The sequence below is a fragment of the Candoia aspera genome, chromosome 15 (assembly GCF_035149785.1).
Source record: "Candoia aspera isolate rCanAsp1 chromosome 15, rCanAsp1.hap2, whole genome shotgun sequence".
NCBI classification, from domain to species: Eukaryota; Metazoa; Chordata; class Lepidosauria; order Squamata; family Boidae; genus Candoia; species Candoia aspera.
Genome location: NC_086167.1, coordinates 11,680,716 through 11,701,837, shown reverse-complemented (window position 1 = coordinate 11,701,837; position 21,122 = coordinate 11,680,716). Strand labels below are relative to the sequence as shown.

General features: G+C 41.9%; 1 protein-coding gene across 9 annotated transcripts in view; it reads left to right on the top strand.

The window, feature by feature from the left end:
• Nucleotides 1-21,122, top strand: part of FBRSL1 (fibrosin like 1) — a 529,962-nt gene that overhangs the window by 284,764 nt on the left and 224,076 nt on the right. Inside the window, exon 1 of one of the 9 annotated variants that reach the window (XM_063315890.1) lies at nucleotides 19,248-19,425. The exons of 7 other annotated variants lie outside the window; for them this stretch is intronic. In XM_063315890.1, the coding sequence (XP_063171960.1) occupies nucleotides 19,336-19,425 (90 nt within the window). In that variant the 5' untranslated portion in view covers nucleotides 19,248-19,335. Of the gene's footprint in view, nucleotides 1-19,247; nucleotides 19,426-21,122 lie in introns of those variants that run through there. One more of the 9 variants, XM_063315891.1, reaches the window with a different exon arrangement.

Here is a 21,122-nt window from a genome sequence, read left to right as displayed (position 1 = left end):
CCATTAATACACGTTTTGGTGCCTCTGTGTCCAGAGTCTAGGAATCTGAATCTTTATAAAAAGCAGGAGCAGATGGTCCAAATGAGAAATTCAAGGATTAATGGCAATCCACTGTTCTTTAGAGCATAAGAATACCACACAGCTCTTTCTTTCCCCCGTGCAATGATAAATGTTGTACAGCTGTATTAAAACAGCTGGAGAGTGTGACAGGCCATCCAATATGTCTCATTCTCCATGTGCCCACCATCCCTCTTTTTTGATGGTCACTTTTACAAAAATAATTACTAGCAACCCTTCTTTAATCAGATGCTGGCCTCCTCCAACTGGTCTTTTCCTCCTCCGAAAACAGGCGAATGTTAAGAACAGTAGGCAGGGCTTGGGGGAAATGTGTGTGTGTGTGCGTGTGTGTGTGTGTGTGTGTGCGTGCATGTATGTAACATCTCCAGAAATAATGTAGTGTTTGCTACAGCTGTGTATAAATTTGTTTAATGGGTCTCTTAACTCACCATCAGACTCATAAAGGCAGTCACTGTACAGGCTATTAGGCTGCAGTAACTTAATTGCTCGTTAATTGGGTAATTAGTGCTTTGTTTTGCTTTAAAGCCTAAACACTCATAAAAAGTGAATTAGCTGAGTAAACAAGAATGGAATTTTCATGATATGCTACCCAGGTTATTGCACATAATTAATCAACCTTTTATTATAATATTCTCATTCTCTCTCTCTTTCTCTCTCTCCTTTTTTTCCCCCCTAGCACTTCAGGTAGGCAGGTTAGAGAGATGTGCATGTTAAAAGAAACCTTAAGGAACCTCAGCAGATCACCCATGCCTTCATATCACCTTGCACCATTCAGAAACAAGTAAACATTTTTGTATTACTTGACTTGAGCCTGCAGCCCCACTGTGCCAGGAACAGGAGTGGGTGGCATGTCCTGGTGTTACACAGGTGTTGCAGTGTGTTTTTGGAAAGCTGTAGAACAAGGCTGGATCATTGCTAGCATGGTTCGCATGAAGAGTAATAGACAAACAACAACACCTCCATCTGATGCATCTGTTGCTTAAACTCTCCACATAGAATGGTGGTAGAACAATACAGTTCGGAATGTTCTGTCATTTGAAACAGAAATCAATATGACTGCATATTTATGCCAGGGCGTGCTAATATCTCCTTTCTTTAAGAGAAGTTGTATGGGGTAGATGCCTTCCTTTCAAGCTTTCTGGAGTTAGATAAACCTCTGCTGGTCAGTGTCATCTTTACCTGTATCAGGTCAGGGACCTTCCTTTAGCCAAGGCTAGTTGCTCCATGCTGCCATGGGTTGTCCCGGAAACCATGATTTGAAAGATCTCCATTCAGTGTCTTGCGCAAATGTTGTCTTAGAGGGCTGTCAGGTGGATTCAAACACAGTCGTAGAGACCCATGTTGTTGTTCAAAAGCATTTTTAAAGCAGGAAATAGCAGTGGGAAAGGACAGGGAGGAAGATAAAGTATAATTATATGGTTCACAGTTGAAGTAACATGCATATCTAACCAACGGCCCATAGGACTAGTTAAATCTAGGTCTAGGACTAGTAGTTAAATTACTATACCTAGGTTCGCACTTTCCCTCCCTCCCTCCCTCCCTCCCTCCCTCCTCCTGCAATTGTCTAGTATCTATACCCATTACACCACACTCCCTATTCCTAGAAAATAAAAATGGCAAGCAGTAGTACCTGGTGCATTGTTTGGTAGGATGTTTACCTAGCCCCCAAAAGCTAAGATAAAGAGGTAGAGAACATGCCAAGCAGCTAGAGCGGGTGGAAGAGAGAAATCTCACCAGTTTCCCTTTTGGGGAAATAGGGGTTTTGTGACTGGCCCTGCTCCCAATAGCAGCTGTTTTCTGAATTGGCCAGGGTCACCATTCTATGTGAGAGTCCACAACGTGCTCTTTTGCTGTGCTCATTGGCCACCAAACCCACTTAAATGCATCCCGCGTTGGTAATCCGGCACTGAGCTGAAAATTGACTGGCACTCCAAGTGTTTGTTTATAGGAGCAAGTCCTTCAAAGGCTGAAGACATCAAGAGCATGGTTGCAAGGCCTTAACTTCCCCTAACAGCAGACTTGTCCAATTTCCTTGGATTCACTCATGGCCAACCAGAGAATTCTCTGTAAAGTGTTTTATGAAAGAAGCAGGTAATTGGAAGAGAAACCCATCCTTTATGCAGCTGCAGTGGGGATACAGTTTTACCCCATAAAAGCTTGAGCTCATTCCTTTCATACACATCAAACGCATTCCTGTGCATGAATGTTAATGTTATCTTAAACCATCTAAACTGAGTTAATGCTTACATAGGAAGACTTTTTTGGGGCTCCAGCTTCTGAAAGGAACCACAGTAAGGTGAGATCTTTGACATTTGTCGTTTGCCTGTTTGTGTCATTGACAAGGAGTGGGAACACATCAGACTCCGCATACGGCAACCCTTTTCAAGGTTTTATGGAGAATTCTGAACAACCCCAGTTCCTTCGTAAGTAGAGAAGAGGCTGAATTTTGATACAGCCAAGACTTGGGAGTTAGATCAGCGTTTGCCACTGCTTTACTACCTGGATCTTTTTGAAGTTCTACCTCTTGCTCAGTGAGGTCCATAGATTAAAGAAGAGTTCAAGTAAGCCTAGGCTTTTTCCTCTGTGATTTAACTGATTCCTTAGATTTATATTCTGCCTTACTTCTAGAAGCTTGGGGCAACCTCTCTAGCAAGACTAAGCAAAGAAGGCACAGCTTAGCACTTGGTGGAAGACTGATTGGCAGGTTTTATTACTTATTTGTTAAATGTACAGTACATCCTGCCTTTCTTCCAGGAGCCATAGCTTATATATTAGCACTTTGGGTTAACTCAGCCAGTTGCAGTTTGTTCTGCAAACTACGGCTTAGTCCAAACCCAGCACCAAGTAACCTAACAGTGCTTAGTGAGCTTTACCACCAATTGGGAATTTGTACCTTGGTCCTGTCTCAAGGGCCTGGAGGCATCTCAAGACCCAGATTCAGTTCTTCCAGGCCATAGCAACTGTGCCATGCCAGCAGCAGCCCCATTGTTCTGCCCTAGGCTTAGCCAAGACTGACCTGAACCAGGAGTATCCTCTGCAAAATCCTTGAGAACATTGGCATCTGAGAATAGAATGTCAGAAGGTGGAGAACTTGTCTCACTTTGTAGGAATCTGAGAATAGAATGAAAAGCAAAGGAGTGGCAAATCAAGCATAAGCTACTTGGGAGTAACCTACTGAGGGAAACCAGGCTTATCAGGACCAGAGGTGTTCATGACGTGTCAGAGGAAGCAAGTTGGGCAACATTAATCTGTGAAGGCCAACCTTGACTTCTAGTTCCACAGAAGTCTTGCCATAGAAAACCCCCTAGCATTTCAACTTGACTTGGCCTGTCTCTTGACTTCTCAGTTTGTTTACTCCTTCAGAGGGCCATTCCTCAGTGAGCCCGCTTGCGTTTTCTGAACTAGGACTGGATTTACAGCTGCAAGATTAGCCCGATGGATTTATTGCAGCAATAAACTAGATAACAAGCTGCCGTTTATGAGGTTGGGACACTGGGGCTCCACATTCCCAGTTCAACACTAACCACTTCACTAGTCTGGCTCTGACCTGCTAAACCTGAACTGATGGCCTTGCTTCTGCTAAGCAATATTGTTGCACTTGGATAGTCTCAGATCACCAGCTGTTAGTGGTGGTGGCCTTGGAAAAACCGAAGTGCTTCAGAATTACTGAGCAACCTGGGAAGCTCCAAATCACATTTTTAGCATGTTGAAAGGGTTGGGAAGCTTCCATGGGTTCTGCCTAGGAAGCAGCATGGAGAGTTGGCAGAATCACTGAATATGGTTTCTTGGGGAAAGTGGAAAATAGGCAAAAAAAATTTGCCTTGGGCCACAGTCAATCTCTGGTCCATCTCAAAAGTAGACGAGACCCCCTTGGCAGCTTCATATGAGTTATGTTCCCAGCTCCTTGGATAGTACAGTGGTGCTTAAATGTTTGTGAACCCTTTTGAATTTTCAATATTTCTTCATCAATATGATCTAAAACATGATCTGTTCTCCACAGAAGTCCCTAAAACTAGATAAAGGGAACCCAATTAAACAAATGAATCAAAAACAGTATTCTTATTCATTTACTTGTTGAAGAAAATGATCCAAAGCTACATATTTCTACAGATCATGTTTTAGGTCATACTGATGTAGAAATATTGAAGATTCAAAAGGGTTCACAAATGTTTAAGCCCCACTGTATATGACTTTTTATATCTAATATGTGTAAAACATTTGCTACTTCAGGAAGAGGAAGGAAAGTAAATCAGAAAGACTCTGAAAGGAAGGATTGTGGACCCACTCGAGTTTGGGACAGCTTGATTGGGCTTGAAGCCAATAACCTTGAGTTGCCCTTCTTCCCCCATCTCCCACCCCCCAATTTTTTTTTTTAAATCCTCCAGCAAACGTATCCTCAGCTCTGTTTGAGTAGCTTTAATTTACATAACTTAGGTAGACGTAAAAGATGAGGAATGACCTTTTCAACATGACTTCAGATATTAAAACGATCTTACAATCTTATTATCATGAGAACATTTCGCAGAATATTAAGCACAATAAATTACCTTTTCCCCAAGCTGATAACCCTCGATTCCTCCGGGGCAGCAGCAGCGGCTATGTTGGTTCAGAGCCTTCTTATTTTAGCTGAATTGCTTAATTGGTGTGTGTTCTACATCCTGGATTGAGCATTTGGAGCATAAATGAAGGTTAGAACCTCTGTGCTAGTTACGACAAGAGGGAAATTGTGTCCTACTCAGGAGAGGACCTTGAGACAGTTCCCTTGGCAGTCTTGTTCCGGGGAGAGCTTCACTCCCAGTATCTTCTCTAAATATTTTGCAGAATGCTATTCTGGCTTCACAGCAATTATTATTATTATTATTATTATTATTATTATTATTATTATTTACACAGTCTACTACAGTTCTGACCAGATTTGTTACTTTTGACTATTGAATTCTTCGCAAGGATCCAAGATACTTAAAGATATAATTGTAGGATATGCACTGTTTCAAGTAATGCAACTTTTTGTAATTGATAAGTTGGGATTCTACCCCTTCTTGTTGTCCCTAAATGCTTTTCCAGATCTTTTGGGATGGCACCAAAGTGCACATCCCACCATCGGCAGCAGTACAACTTTTTCCACAGTCGCTTGATCTCTATTTGAAGGTCTTTATATTTCTGTATTTTTTTCTTTTTCATTATTATTATTATTATTATTATTATTATTATTATTATTATTATTATTATTATTATTAAGTGGGAGATAGGAAGTTGCCTTAATCTGACACTTCTGACTCAGTATGGCCAAGCTTAAAGTACATGCTTAGCCTGGTCAGCTCCAGTCCTAGCAGCTGCATTCACCCAATACATTAAGCTTTGTTAGTTTTTACCATGGCTAACTTCTCTGTGGCCCAGAGTATGCTGTGAATACAGCCTGTTTCAGTAGTTTATGGTCCATGGTTTAGCTTATGCTTCTGTACTATTATATGAATCAAGATCATGGATTAATTAAATGACTAAATTGCACAGCCTGTGTAAACCCAACATATTTGTCTGCAGTAATTGGGAATAGCTGTCCTTAGATATACCTGGAGATGCCAGTGTTTGAACTGGGGATCATCTGGCCACATTCATACCATCTTGCTTTAACTTTGGTATGTTAAGAATCAGTCTTGCGGACAAGCAAAGTGATCAGAGCTGGCATGTCCATTTCATGATTTGTTTTGCTTCCTGTTCTTCTTTCTCTGTGGGTTGGTAAGAGACACGTGGGACAGAAAAAGAAACAAAGAATAAGCCACAGGTCCCCATCTTGCTAAGCCACTGTTGGAAGCAACAGGCTAGCAACAAATGAGGTTTTCATCGATCAAACAAACCACAGTTTATAAACTGAATTTCCTCCCTTCACTTGCACCCCAGTGACACATCTCAATCTGCCAGAAACAAGCCATTTCCATCTTTTGGCTTCCAGTCTGTGAGCCTGTAACCCAGAATCTAAGAGACGCTGACTCACACAACCCACTTATTTTCTTCAATGCAGTGATGTCAGCACCAGTTCGGGAACATTTAAAATGTGTTTTGACACTTCTCCAAGCTACATATCTTCACGCAGTCCATTTTACACAAAGCTATGCTTGCCCTCCCTTTGAAGATGTCTCGCTTTTACCAAAATCAATTCAAAGCAACTGTGTTACTTGGCATTGAGTAAATAAAATGGAGAGTGTTTTTTTTTCCTCTCTTTTCCCCAGTCTTGGCAGTAGCTAACAGCTCCACAGGTGTGGCTGAAGTGGAAATCCAGGTCTGACACCCAACAGAAACCTCTGCAATGACAGCTGGCAGACAAAACATCGGAGCAGTCTTGTATTATACACTTTTCTATGCCTGGAAAAATGTTCTTGGCAAGGCAAACAGAGAAAGTCAGCCAGGAAGTAGATGCTGCTTGCCGGTCTCAGGCCAGTCTTAGCTTCTCAATGGCTTTTGATGGGTTGTGAGTCCAAAACAAAATAGGAAATAGCACTGGTTAATGTAATAATGATGGTTTGAGGGATTGCAGTAAAAAATAGGAGAGCAGGTGGGGTGGGGTGGGGTGGGGTGAATTTGGATCATGCTGCATCCCTTTAAAATTGAAAAGCTAAACAAAAATGATAAGTAAGTGTAAACTTTTCAAGTCATCTTCCGTAGTTCTTTCCCATGCCTTTTAAATATCAGCATCCAACGTCCTACACATGAGCTGTCAATCTCGGAAAGAAAAACAATTAAAACAACTTTAAATATGACCTGATGGAAGACTCTTAGTAAATACAGGTAAATAGGTAGGCAGACAAACCGACAGACCAATAGTGGAAATCTCTGAATTGAGATATAGGCCTTGCCTAGGCTAGAAGTAACTCCTAGAATATTAAACCTTACTATCTCTGGATAAGCAATTATATACATTGTATACCAGATATGCTAGCATGATTTTTATTCAGCACAGATAAGCCTTGTCCATGCCTTGGGGTAAAAACAAGTGTTAACACTCTTAAGGTCTCCAGTCCTGCTTAATACTGAGATCCCTCCCTATTATTTATTGATTTGTTAGATTTACATCCTGCCTTCAATTCAGGAGCTCAAGACAGAGTACATATCCCTTTCTCTTCCTATTTTTTTCATACATCAACAAGTACATTAGGCTGAGAAAGAGTGACTGGCCAAAAATCCCCCCAAAATATTCCATGGCTGAAGAGGAGCTAGAACCTGGGTCTCCCCAGTCCAACACTTAACCACTACAGTGCACTGACTCTCATGAAATTGGCTTGTGCTGTATGCATATTGCACAGCCACCTTATGTATGAAGGAGCCATTGTAGATCAAATGCTAGTAAAGGAACTTCCAGGTCCCCAACTTAGGACTTCTATAAAACCAAGCCTGTAGAACTTACCTCCTGCTTCTTGCCCGTGGACTTATTCTCACAATGGACCAGCATCAGCAAGGTAATCAGCACTGTGCTGGAGGCATTCTGGATTTCAAACCAGACAGCTGCCCTTAAAAGTTTTCACATTTCAGCAAGGGCTGGAAGTCAGCCTAGAGATGTGTGTTCTAAGATATCTAGTCATCTTCAGCCTTGCTTGAGTAAGCTACCATCTTGGAGCTGTCCTTGGTGCTGAACTGAATCCTGCCTTGATGTCTTTCATCCTGTGGTTGGGCTCCATTCACTGCTAAGCCAGGGTTTGTTTGTACATTCTGGTTTAACAAGCCACCTATTCCAGAAGCCATCATGGCTGAATTTGTGTATCACACTAAGCCAAAAGCAAATGCAACCCATTATGGCTTCATGCAACTAAACAGAGTGTAACACAACCCATGAGTCACTACCCCAAAGTCTGAGATGCAGGCAAGCAGCATATCAAAAAAGGGCATCCATTTCACTGTTTCCATTTAGAAACAGTGAAACACACCCTTCAGAAAAAAATAATTGCTGGAAGGAAAACAGGGCTTTGATTGCAAATGAAACACTGTATACTACCCATGGAGTCAAAATTATCCTTTAGCTTTATCCAAAATCAATGGCTTTATCATAATGCTGCTGAGCAGGTGCGTTGCCCTTTAAGTATGAAAACTGACATAAGGGACCATAAACGTGTCAGAAAAGGTCAGCAACTAACAAACTATCCTGGGATTTTGCCTTCATTCTGCAGCAGAGGCCCTGCAACCCAGTTCCTTTCTGACTTCATCAAGGATCCCTGAGGGAGGCAGTGTTTGCAAAGCAAGACACTGCATGAGCATAATAATACCAGGTCCTGCTTTAATCTTAGGAACCAACGCCACAACTCTTTCAGTCAGGCTAATCTATGACTCTCCAAATGGTGCTGAATACGGTTTCCAGTATTCTTCCTTGGTCATGTTGCTTGGGAGTGTTGGGAGTTGTCAATGACCACCATCTCAGAGACCACAGGGTTCCCCACCCCAAGCCTAAGGGATGAACATAGGACATGGCTGCCTGCGAAGTTAAAGCACTGGCTGATGTGCAACATAGTGGCTGAACCTGACATGTAGTTGAGAAGCATCATGAGATCCCGCCTCACCACATGGACATGGAATGCCATGCACATGGAATGAAGAAGAGTCTGGGGCTAGGAAGAACAGATGCTAGTATATGAATATTCAACAAGACTCTGAGAACAGTGGTATTTTCAGAGCTCAGTCTCTTTATTTCTGTTATATTATTTGCTCCATGCATGTCAAAATGTAAACAACAAAGTGATATTTCACTTACTGTTGTTTGGTGGTATCCTTGTGATGTTTTATTTTTACATGTCTAGTCTTGGACTGAAATAAAATTACTACTTACCTACACAATAAAGTGCATTCGACATAACTTACACAGCTTTCATTTTAGCTAATATGATTCAATCCTCTTTTTTTTCTTACTGGAATGGATGCTTTGGTTCATAACATCAAACTTGGAATATAAGATACCACAAGATCTGTTTTTAAAAGGCTTGGTGCCAAAAGTTTGAAAAGTGCTCCTTGCTAATCATAATGCCTTTTAAATGTTGTACATGTGCGTAGTTGTTATTTTTATTCAATGTTTTGTTACTCTTTCTGAAGGTAACCAATTAATAAGTTAGATTAATCCTTTTAAAACTTCTTGGTGGAATAACAAGGTGACCCTCTTCAGCTGATCAGCAGATTGAAAATCTGTATGGTATTTAATCCAAGTACTTGTTTCAACTGCAAATGACAAGCACCGTTTTATGAAGTATCCCGTTATTTTATTTATATATATATATATATATATATATATATATATATATATATATACACATACACACACATACACATACACACACACATATACATACATACACACACACACACACACACACACACACATACATAAACACACAAAGCAAGGTACACCCCCACCCCCCTTTCTATAAACCTGCACAGATCACATTCATTTATGTGACCCTTTTTTCATTTTGGAATGATTCATCTTTTTCTCCCCCTGTACATGGAAAATATACCTGACTCGATTATCTTACTGCTGAGTTTTTTAGCCAGGAATTCCCGTTTTACCCTTCTGAAGCCTGAAGTTGAGAAGGCACTTTGACCAGTCTCACATTCCATGCCCCAAAAGCATTTCCTCTGCATTTACGGTCCAGACGCTTGGCCGAGCTGAAGATACCGTTGGCCTTTAAATGGAATTGCTAGTCTGTCTTAAACACATGTAAACATATTCTACATTGTGTTTATCCCAGACTTCATTCTTGCTTCGAGCCCTGGTGTCAGGGTTTACATTAAAAAGCTTAAGGGAAATGTAAGCAGTTAACACATTCAGGAAACGAGTGTCAAAGTGTATCAACAGTGCAACGTTCTTCCCCCCTGAATGTTCAATGTGTCAGATCCTAAAAGCCACTCAGGAGCTTCAAAAAGGCAGGTGGGCTCCAGCACCTTACTGTGTGACTTCCCATTTAATTAATAGATGCCCAACCACTTAAGGAAATGGCCCTGAGAAGAGACAAGGGAGAGCTGCATTTGGATGGAACCGTTTCATAACCTTTGACCCTGCAGGAGAACTGCTCATTTCCTTTGGAGCCACTTGATCCAGAAAGGAAAGGAAAATAAATCAACTGGAAAATCCATCTGGAGCACAGAGAACCTCTAGTTGAGGTCCCAAAGTGGATCCAAACATTCAAGGCATAGCTGAGTTTGCAGACTATGCAAGGCCTTACGGTTGAGGTGCAGAACCTCCCTCAGCTCAAGGGCCACACGGGGCTTTGCATGACCCACGGGTGTGGCCAGAGCTCATGGAGGTCATCATTTTGGGAGGATTTGACAACTATGTTACCTCTTAAAATTCCTCCAGACCACACACATACAAAAAATGCCCCCTCAAAGGAGACAGCTTTTGACTCCACACTCTCAAAGTCTTTGGAGGGGATCTGGCAAGTCTTGGCTGTCGCACCCCTGTCTTAAGCAATGGTTTGCAAACCACCCACTTTTGGGATAGTCGCAGTCTCTCAGCCCATCTTGTCTAACAGTGTTGTTGTTACAGGAGACAAAACAGCAGGAGGGATTGTTCTGTAGGCCTCTTGGCCTTCCGGGGAGAAGCACAAAGTAGAAACGTAGCAAATGCATAGTGTTAGGATTATGTATGACCATTTCTCAACCAGGGGTTGACACAAGCTCTTCTTGTTTGTTCTTGCCAAGGTTTCTGTCCCTTACAGTTTCCTAGTTTTTTCCCCTCTTGGGGGTGCCAGCTAGATCATCTGGGGAAGGTGCCTTTAGGAGAGCAAATTGGTGAGTTGGCTGTATTGCCTATCACGAGAGCTCTTGTGAGACTGTTGCTCTTGTCAGTAGTTTTGACTGGTGTTTGTAATTGTAGAATGCTTTTTAATCCTTCATTTGTATGACTTCTTTTCATTGTATGCCACCCAGAGTCATGGTCTATGAGACGGGCGGCTATCTAAATGTGATGAATGAATGAGTGAATGAATAGTCTCCCCCTCCCCCGTAATTATTTTTGTAAAAGGCATTAAAGTCAGTTGGACAGCCCTTGATTGTACTGAAGTGCATTATATCAGCATTTATTTAATTGCCTTCTGTTCCTGATGAAAAGAACTGGGGAAAATGCTAGTTCTCACGGACTGCTGGATCATCCCTGGGTGGTATTAACACCTATAAGAAAACGTGTTCGCTATCAGCCTTCTCCACTTCACAGTGACACACCAACAGTGGTAATTTTATCAAGCGTCAGATGGTATGTTATTCTCCCCCCACCCCCAGCACCCACCATTTTTAACACCTCCCGAAAAAATACATATAACCTGTGAAGGAAAATTGCCCACTGCTGATAATTACTGTGTTCTATGCCTGGAATTGGATTATTTATACGGGGCCTAGGAGAATAATTCAGATCTCTTTACTATCACTATTTCTTAAAAATTGCTCACGTATATTGGTTTCTAGAGCATTTGCATGTTATCAATCTGTTTAACCAACACAGGGGGCCACTTTTGTGCTTCCTATACATTATGAAGGCACATGCTTTAACTCGTAGGCCCCCTTTTAAAACCATTCAGGCTGCTTCCAACCCATAATCCCATCGATGAGATGGAATTTTCTACTTTTAAGATCTGCTTTCCATTTTCTTTTCACCTTCAAATTGCTGCTCCCCAAGGTCCTTTATGGAGAAACTATAAATTGCAGATAGAGACCTTCCTTGGATTCTTTTTTATTATTATTATTCACACTTAATATCTTCACACAGTTAGCGAGCCAAGCCCTCAGGAATTCTGCATGTCCCCCTCCCCATTATAACCAGGGTGGTAATAAAATGGGGGGATTTGCAGAAACCCTATAAAAGCGTGTGCAAGGGTAAATTGTATTTAGCCTACTACTGGGGAGAGAGGCATGAATGCACAATTATGAGAAGGATGTCCCTAAAGAGAGATTTCAATCCATTGCTATCGTCTAAATGCTCTATCTTGTGCTGCACGAGGTAATTCAGGCAGAGAGGAGAGATTTTTTTTTTCCTAAAGAGATTATATTACCCATCTCCTCTGTTGATGGATTTTATTGCTCAGGTTCATGGAGAGTTTTATTATTGCATTACTTAAACTGTTTTTGAGGTTTCTGAAACATTTTAAATATAATCGTAAGTTGAGCTATGTGCGCTGTGTGTCCTTTCTGTCTGAGTGGGATGAAAGCTATCCACAATCTTCAAACGTGACTGCAGTGTGAAATATGTCCTGCCTGTAGGGAACCCCAAGTTCAGGTGTTGTGCTTTATCTTCCTGAAAAAAACAGCATAAACAGAGAATTTATTGAAAAGATGTCTTCCTTTCTGTATTGTTTACTAACCCTTGCTTGGGCTTGCAGACAGTGGTTTGCTTGATTAGCTATAGCCATGTTGGTTTGCAAAGCAAGATTCATGGTTTTGCAGAATGTGTAAACTCTACCAGTCTTGACTTGCCCCATAAGTGGCGTAACCCAATCTGTGAACCAGGTCATTATTTGAATGCCAGCTGTCCCTCAAACTTCTTTTTTCAGTTATCCTCTTAGTCAATATTTTGTATCTAATATTTATGCTTCAGGGTTAAGGTGATCTTAATTAGCCTCAGTCCTGAGCAAGGATATATGATGTGGGAGGTAGTTCTCACATAGTCAAAAGTAAGTAATCTGATATTAGATCAGTCTGTTACCAAAGGACAAGTTGAAACTGTATGTCCAAACAGATTCATCTCAAGATCTTTATGTAGAGCAGTTAGATGAAAGCGTGGCTAGATATTTGAACACTGATTGTTTTAATAGAGCTTGCATCTGATACACAGCAGGTTCTAGAATTCTTTTGTAATGGCTTCAGAGCTTTGCTATCATCTCTGAGCCTTTGTGGGCAAGAAATACACAACGCAGCATAGCTCAGCTCATTTTTTGTTGTAAATTTCTGCCGAGGATAAAGATGAAGACTTCCTCAAGTTCAGCTCAACACCTGGTGACCAATGCATGTGATTTTCTCGACAACAGCACAGAAGTGGTTTGTCATGTTCTTCTTTCAGCCATAGGATTTCCTGGGAATCTCTCATCCAGGTACTAACCAATGGAAGTCCTCTTCTGCCATTCTTCCTACATTAAACGGACAAGTTTTAGCTTCGGGGTTTAGCCTCCACTGAAATACCGACTGCCCCAAGTCATAGAAACAGGGTAATATAGAAACACATGTTTCAACATGCAATACAAGCCATTTTTAGCTTCTTGCACAAAAGCAACACTTCAGTAACATTACAGAACTGAAACCAGAACCCCGTGACTTACTGACTTTAAACTGGTTTGTATACTCTCTGCAGATGTACTTTTATCCATTTTTTGGGAAATGCCCTGCTGGTCTGGTGGTTGATGTGTTGGATATAAAGAGGTGAAACATGGGAAGTGGAAGCTAGGCATGGCCAAGATTTTTCCCAGTGGAGCATGAAACAAGTAGTCTAAGTCCCTGGCATTGGTGGAGGAGGACATAATGGAAGTATTTGATGTGATTTACCTTGTTTTTTGGTCTTTTCTCTAAGACCAAGTTTTAGCAGGCAGCTGCAGGCAGCCCTGTTATCTTGGGAGCACTTCCTGTTTGTGGTGAGTGAGTAGCGGGCTGGATTTTGGTTCTCACGAAAGTGAGAAAACACCAAAGTAGGATCTGTCACTGGTCCAGGTGTTGCCTAACCCTTCATGCTGTGCGTGGTTCCTCATGTCTTGTGCCTTCTGTGAAGCCTTCCAAATCCTTTGCTTCTCAGCAGCACCAAAGCTGCTGAGCAGAATTGGCAAGATTGGTCTGGTGTATCTCCTCTAAAGTGCTACATGGATCTCCCAGGAGAATGTTCTCTTTTCTGTTGAACGAAGAGATAAAAGGGGCAAAAAAGAGTAGTCTATCTGAAGACGTGTCCATGTGCCATTTAGAACCCATTTTTATTTAAGTGGACTCATTAAAGAGGTTGCTGAGGTCTAAAATTTAACCTTCTCATTTCGGGCACCTAATTTTCTCCAGATTTGCAACATGAGTAAGCCTTTTAATCAGCCCTTTAATCAGAAGCTGCATCTGTAGCTGCAAACTTATTGCTTTTCTTAGGAAGTCACCCCTCCCCAGGGGAAAAAAAAAGATTTATTTTTTTTAAAAATGCACTGGCAAAAGAAGGGCAAAAACCAGGATTGTATTCCCTGTTTTAAAAATGAAATAAGCAGGGAAAATGAATAGTCTCTGAGGAAACTGGAGACTATTCTGTGTCCAGTTCATCATGCCATGGAAACATGTATACAATATTAACCGTAAAAGTAGTAATAACGTATCTATAATATATTTCTGTGGGGCAGGGAACACAGAATTTCTAACTTTAGTTGTAGAGAGAGATTGGTCGAACAACAAGGACAGGTTAGGATTTAAAAAGTTACGTCTGCAGGAAACAGGTCAAATGCAATTTTAAGATGCATCGCAGAGAAATATGACTGTTAGATTCCTCAGAGCTGACTTGATTTCATTTGGATCAGATTGAAGCTTAGAGAACTGTCAAACCTCTCTATGTAAAAAAGATATCAATAAATATGATTGTCTGGAGGTAGATGGTGAGACCAAAACTAACAAGAAGGGTGGACGGAGTTGGGTATACATCACCTGAAGCAGCATGCACTTAAGAGAGGACCTGATTTTTCCTTTTCAGATGATGGATCAAACTTCTCTGTTGCCCCTGAAAACCAGTTGCTCAAAACAATGGGTTCAATTTACAAAAAACAGGATTTAAGGTATAATTTAAGAAGCTCTTCCTGGTGATATCCATAGTATTCTACTCAAAAGACAGCAGACTGTCCTGTAGGGTTGTGGAGTGTTTAGGATACAACTCCCAAAAGGCGCATGATTCCAAAAGAAGTTGTGGTTGCTTTAGGGAGTTGCAGACAAATGCTACTTTTGTGGCCCTCCGTGCTCCAACGCACCTTTTTGGAAATGAATGTGCTGTGCTTTGTTCAAGGTTTGATGTCGTCATCTCCGCAGGCATCAGTAGGTGGTTTGTCCTAGAGGTCTTTTGAGGTGCTTTTCAGCTCTGTGATGTGTGGGAAAGATGAAGTCCTGTGGTTCAAGACAGGCTGATAGGCTGTAGAAATCATGCAAATTTTGTGGCTTTTCAGTGCTCAAAAGTATACCATACTTAGGTCACCTGGTTCAGATAAGCTGAAGAGCATCAGTATCTCCTTTGACCATAGTAGTGGTGGTCCTACAGCACAGTAGAATTGGGCAATAAGTAACTCAACACGCAAGGCTCCATGGCTCTGCTGCCGGATACCCAAGCTTGACTTCCCCTGTGGTCTTTTAGCAAACAAGCATCTTAAACTGGATGTATGTGGGATTTGGTAGAGAACCAACCCGGACCCCTTATGTAACAGCAATATTATGAGTAATATTATTAGTGTAAAGATTGTATTACAGCCTCGTGTGGCACAGAGTGGCAGGTGGCAGTATTGCAACCGAAACTCTCCCCACAACCCGAGTTCGATCCCAGCAGAAGCTGGATTCTTGGGTCGCCGGCTCAGGTCGACTCAGCCTTCCCTCCTTCCAAGGTTGGCAAAATGAGCGCCCGGCTTGCTGGGGAAGGTGACAACTGGGGAAGGCAATGGCAAACCACTCCGCTCTATAGTCTGCCAAGAAAAAGTCACGAAAGCGGCGTCCCCCCAAAGGGTCAGACATGACTCAGTGCTTGCACAGGGGACCTTTCACCTTTCTTTCACAAAGATTGTATTGCATGGTGGAAAGACTCAGTTACATTGGCAGTGGGTCCACTGTTAGAAGACCTGAAGGACCAGGTTAGGGACAGATCACACTGGAGAAAAATCTGTCTATGTGGTTGCTAAGAATTGACATTGGCTTGAAGGCACATCATCAATCAAAGGGTTGTATTAGAGTATTATTGTGGATTTTATCGTGACTTATTGGTTGCTTTTAATGTTACATTCCTTACTGTGGACATTTGATGGGTTAATATTTTAGGATGTATTGTTAACTCTGAGGATGTTTTCACTGGGACTCTGGAAGCCTGCAGAAGTCTGTTTGGATTGGGCAGCATACAACTCTAGTACTCAAGTAAACAAATAAGAAGTCCATGCTAAGCAAGTAACCTTGGTTTACAAACCACAGTTGATGTGAGAGAGGCAGAGTGTTACTAGAGATTTGTACCTGTCGTAGAAGTTTACGGCTTTGCCTTATCCATGCACCGGCCTTAACACCTGTAAAACACCAGCTGCTTCCAGCTCTGCCTCAATCACAGGCAGCTTATGAGAGTCTTAAGCAGTGCTAAGATTAATCTTCTTGTGGTCCCACTTGGGGGGGTGGAGAGGAGTGAAGAGATGGTTATATAAGTGGGGGTATCCAGAGGATGCTCCATGATAAAGGACAAGGGGCCAGAGTGATTGATTCAGGTTTATTAAAAGTGTCTGAGTGGCAGATGATTGGTTAGAAGGCTGCACTTCAGCTCTTAAGTGGCTCAGCATTAAGATGCACAAGCTGGAGGAGGTGGGCATGACTGTGTGGTTATATCTGCAAAAAATAGCAGTGAGCTGTATATTGAAAAGGAACAAGTTGTGGTTAACTGAACTTGCTTTTACTTCGATAAGGAGCTGTGAAACCAGCAAATTATTTTCTTCACCAGTTGGATTTCCATCGTCACCACTGTCTGCTCACATTGGTTGCTCCTTCCTTCATTAATTATTACTGCAATTTATATGCCACTCGATTCAATGACAAGAAAAACAAGATGGCGAAGAGCTCCCTTATTGTTGGCAGTTGGTTAGAGCCTTATTCTTTTTTCCTTTTCCAAATGACGTTTCCCCCTTTCAACATTGCTTTATTGGTATTGTTAATGTGTTCAAACTGCATTTAAAACCAAGCTTCATTTAGATCCTCACCCAAAGAGAAACATGACATTTAGGAGAGAGAGAAAAAAGGCAAAACTTCAAGAGAGTTCGTCAGCAATTTGATGGGGTGGACAATATTGTCCAGGTTCTTGCATCATGCTAAAACCACAGGATGTTTTAACCGTTGCAGAAATTGGGCTGGGTTTGCCCAACATGCTAAATTCTAGGCCATTCTATGTTAACCATAATAGTTGGATTTCTACCATAAGTAAAAAAAACAAACAAACAGGTGAAGTTTTGGCAAGATAGTTTGTAAAGCCAGTCTAGATACTGATCTGAAGATGGTTTTTAATTTGCATGGATTGCAGTTGTAGTGTTCTGGCTGAAACTGCCCTAGGTGGATTGATAAAGCTCCTTTGCTGGATGCCTGTCCCAAGCAGACCACTGCCAGCATCCTCATTCTTCTGCCCTCCTTCTTCTTGTAAATGGATGCCATCGTTGAGAGCTTCAGAATTTCCTTCCCTGGATCTGAAGGAGGGCAGGGGAAAGCAAGGAATCTAGTTTGCAGAAGTCCATTTGGCCAAGCCAGTGCGATATCTGAGATCTCGTTGTTTCCTCTTTGGGGTAGAATCTGGAGAGGGTCCTCATACCTGACTTGAACTGTGACCCTGATGCTTCTGGACAGCGAAACGACATTGACGGGGTCACTGGCAGCCTATGAAAACTCCCATCACTTTCAAGCCTCCTTGACAGCCCGCTCTCCCTCTCCCCCAGATGAAAATATTGTTCTTTAACCTTCCTCTGGACCTCTTGCAGCTGAAATATTTGACAAGGAATCCAGCACTCAACATCAGGAAGGGAGTCCTTGCTCATGCATTTTTCATGTCTTTGTTTGAAATATATTCCTCAGGAAAGGAAAGGGGGGGCTCTTCCTCTTATCTCTCCTGTAAGCACAGTAATTAACATTCGGATAGTTTGGGGTGCAGGGAGTTACCTTGTCTTGTTTTTGTTGAAGCTTAATTGCTTTGTTGATTTGTATCTAGCAGATTGGTGAGCCCACTCTCAGATCCTTCTCCATCCTCACCATTTTTTTCCCTCTCTCTCTCTCTCTCATTTCTGTTTGCTTCCCTTGAAGAGTGTCATTGTCGAGTATGCATAAAATTCCATCTTACCAACAAAGTTACTCCCTGTCTCTTCATCTTTCTGTGCCTTCATTGCCATGGGCTCCATTCACAGAGGTGGAAACCTTTTGACTGGCTTGGGTAGCCAAGACAAAACTGTCACCACCACAGTCCTGTCTCTCATCTTGGTTTGACCTCTTGTGTTGAGTCAGAATCCATCTGTTCCCTCTCTCTAACTACCAAATTTGGAGCTGAGTAGGCAGGAGGATTCACTTGAGTGACATGGACAGACTACGAACCTGGCCACAGTTCCAGACCTGGAGCTGAGCAGGGAAGGGCACAAGCTGTTTTTTTGCTCACCAAACAGGCATTTAACGGTTGCTGCTCTCACCATAAAGTTTTGGTATTCCCCTCTGAAGCAACAAGGGGAGGGTGTAGCACTGAGTTGTTGATGTGTTTGAAGCACACAAGCTTTCTTTCAAGTTGAGCTCAACTTCTGGTGATCTCAAAAATACCTCCATATGGTTCTCTTAGCAGCAGTATGGAAACTAACATTGTCACCTTCTGGGATGCTTAAGCAGGACACAGAAAACAAGTCAGGAAACAAAGACAAGACCTGCACTTCCATGAGTCACAGTTTTCAGTTAGTTAGCCAGTTAGAATCTGGTTGAACTACCCTAAAACATACTAAGGCTGATTTCATTTGCACATCACGCTTGGCCAAATGCAAACCAGCCACGTTATGGCTTTGCATAAGAGATGCAGAAATGTCTAGTTAACCTTCTTTCTTCCACTTAGCAATTTGCTCCTCTCCTGACTAGGGGACACTGAGTGAAAATCCTGCTGGGAAACGCTGGCTTCAGCTGCCTGTCCAAACTGCTAAGGAAAAAAATGCCATCCACTGAACCAAATCTGGTTCTGCATCCCATGTTTCCATTTTGCTAGAAGAGTTGATGGTAGTCCCATCATCTGCAGCTGGGTTACCTTCATTTTTAAAATTGTTGCAGTTTCACTGGTCCCATCCCTCACAAGAGAAGCTTCTAAAAATTTTTAAGGAGGAAACTGCTGAGGTCATAGCTGGGGAAATGGGGAGGCAAACTTCCAGTTAACCAAGCTGATGTTCGTGTAAATAAGGCTTTGGAAAGTCCCATCAAAATACGTCATTTTTGTGACTGAGAAGGCCGAGTGATTGAGCCTAAGTGGACATTCCTTGCCAGCTTAGTAGAGAATTCAGATCCAGTCTGGAGCCATTTGGGTGAACTGGACTACAACTTCCATTGCCTCATGATCATATGGTCTGGAGGTTTTGGGAGTTATGGTCCAGCATGTCAGGAAGAGGACAACTTGAGAAGGGTTTGAATAGAGAACATGGGGGTAAGAAGGTACGTGCTTAAAAGCCAATTTTGTTTTTTTTAAAAGTCTCTGTAAACTCTTCTCTGGCTAGAATAATTAGTTGATTCATCAAAGAATATCAGAGCAGACATCTTTAATAGCATGCCTTGAACCTAGTCCTTGGTGGAAATGAATATGCTGATTATCTTTATCACACTACTCTCTCCAGCAATTCCCACTGAGAAAGCAGACAATTGGATCTCTGACAAGGCACTATTAATTTGCTTTAACAAAAGAAAAATGAAAGTAAAAAAGGAAGTTTTTTTTTAAAAAAAACCACACACACGCAGGGAGCAAAAATATTTGCGGCTATTGACAAATGGCTTTAATAATGTTGGGGACGAAAATCCTAATGTAGAAGATCTAATATATGTTTTAGCTCCCCCCCACCCCCACCCCCCCAATTGCTTAGGAGGCGTGCTGGTCCAGTTGTACCTTTGGAACAGTCCTTTAATTTTTAACATTTAAAAAAAAAAAAAAAACTACTTTTAACTTAAATGAATAAAGTTAAGCCAGACTAAGAGGATGGGGATATTCTATCTATCTATCTATCTATCTATCTATCTATCTATCTATCTATCTATCTATCAAATTTGTCACCGCCCATCTCCTCCCACTGGAGGGACTCTGGGCAGTTTACAACAGAATACTCAGTAAAACAATAAATATATCAAATGCATTATATTGTTAATAATATATTATTATTTATTAATTATGTATATTGTTAATGATATAAATAAAAGTAAAGTCCAGATGGCTGTATCTCATTCAGTCTTCACGTGGAAGGGGTACTTCGAGGCACTAGCCGACCCCAGTCATGACTCTTCTCCTCCCCGCCCCAGGCCAGGTGGCAATTTTGCACCCATCACAAGAATCTGAAGCAACTTGAACCATAAGGATATGAATGTATGTCTGCACATAAGTTCTCTAACTTGCATGGTGCTCTTGCGTGGGAATAAACTCCACTGAGTTCCTTCTGCAAGGTTTGACACATAACAGAAATAAGAGGAAAAGTGGGAAGGCTGTAAGTGTGTGGGAAGGTACAGTCGCTATCCATTAGATACAGTATATGGAAAACAGCATGCATTTGAATGCTCAGGTCCATTGGCAATTTGCCTCATTAAAGCTTTGCATTCAACCTGATGCAACTGTTGAAGAGTATTTGATCACCCGACACACCAGTATAGGAGTGGAACTCTGTGGAGTCCCAGCCCAGGAACTAACTTTAATTGCCTCTTCTCGGATGCGGTTGGCCAGTCTTCTGCCTTTGTCTGGTGAATTATTCAGGCGAATTGGAGGGAGACAAGCACCCAGTGCATGAATTATGGGGAGCAGGGAGGACACGGCCTCTGAGCCGTTCGTGATGCCTGTAATTGGATTAATGTTATGGTAATTGATGGGGTGGGCTCTCTGCTGCAGGGACCCCCTTCCCCAATATTCTGCTGTAATTCAACTGCTGTATGCACTCTTCCCTGGGCAGAGAAAATGATTTCAAGGGTAGCACCTTGTAAGAGTTGATGGAGATTTTCTTTGGGAACCCTGGAATTCACGCTTCTGGATCTGTTGTTTTTCAGCCTGAGAATGTTGGATTCCATTCCTCTTCTTTATGAAGAGATGCTGGTGTAAAACTGTAAAAACTGGCCCTGTATGAATCAGGACCATTTTAGCTGTCAGGGACAAAATTAAG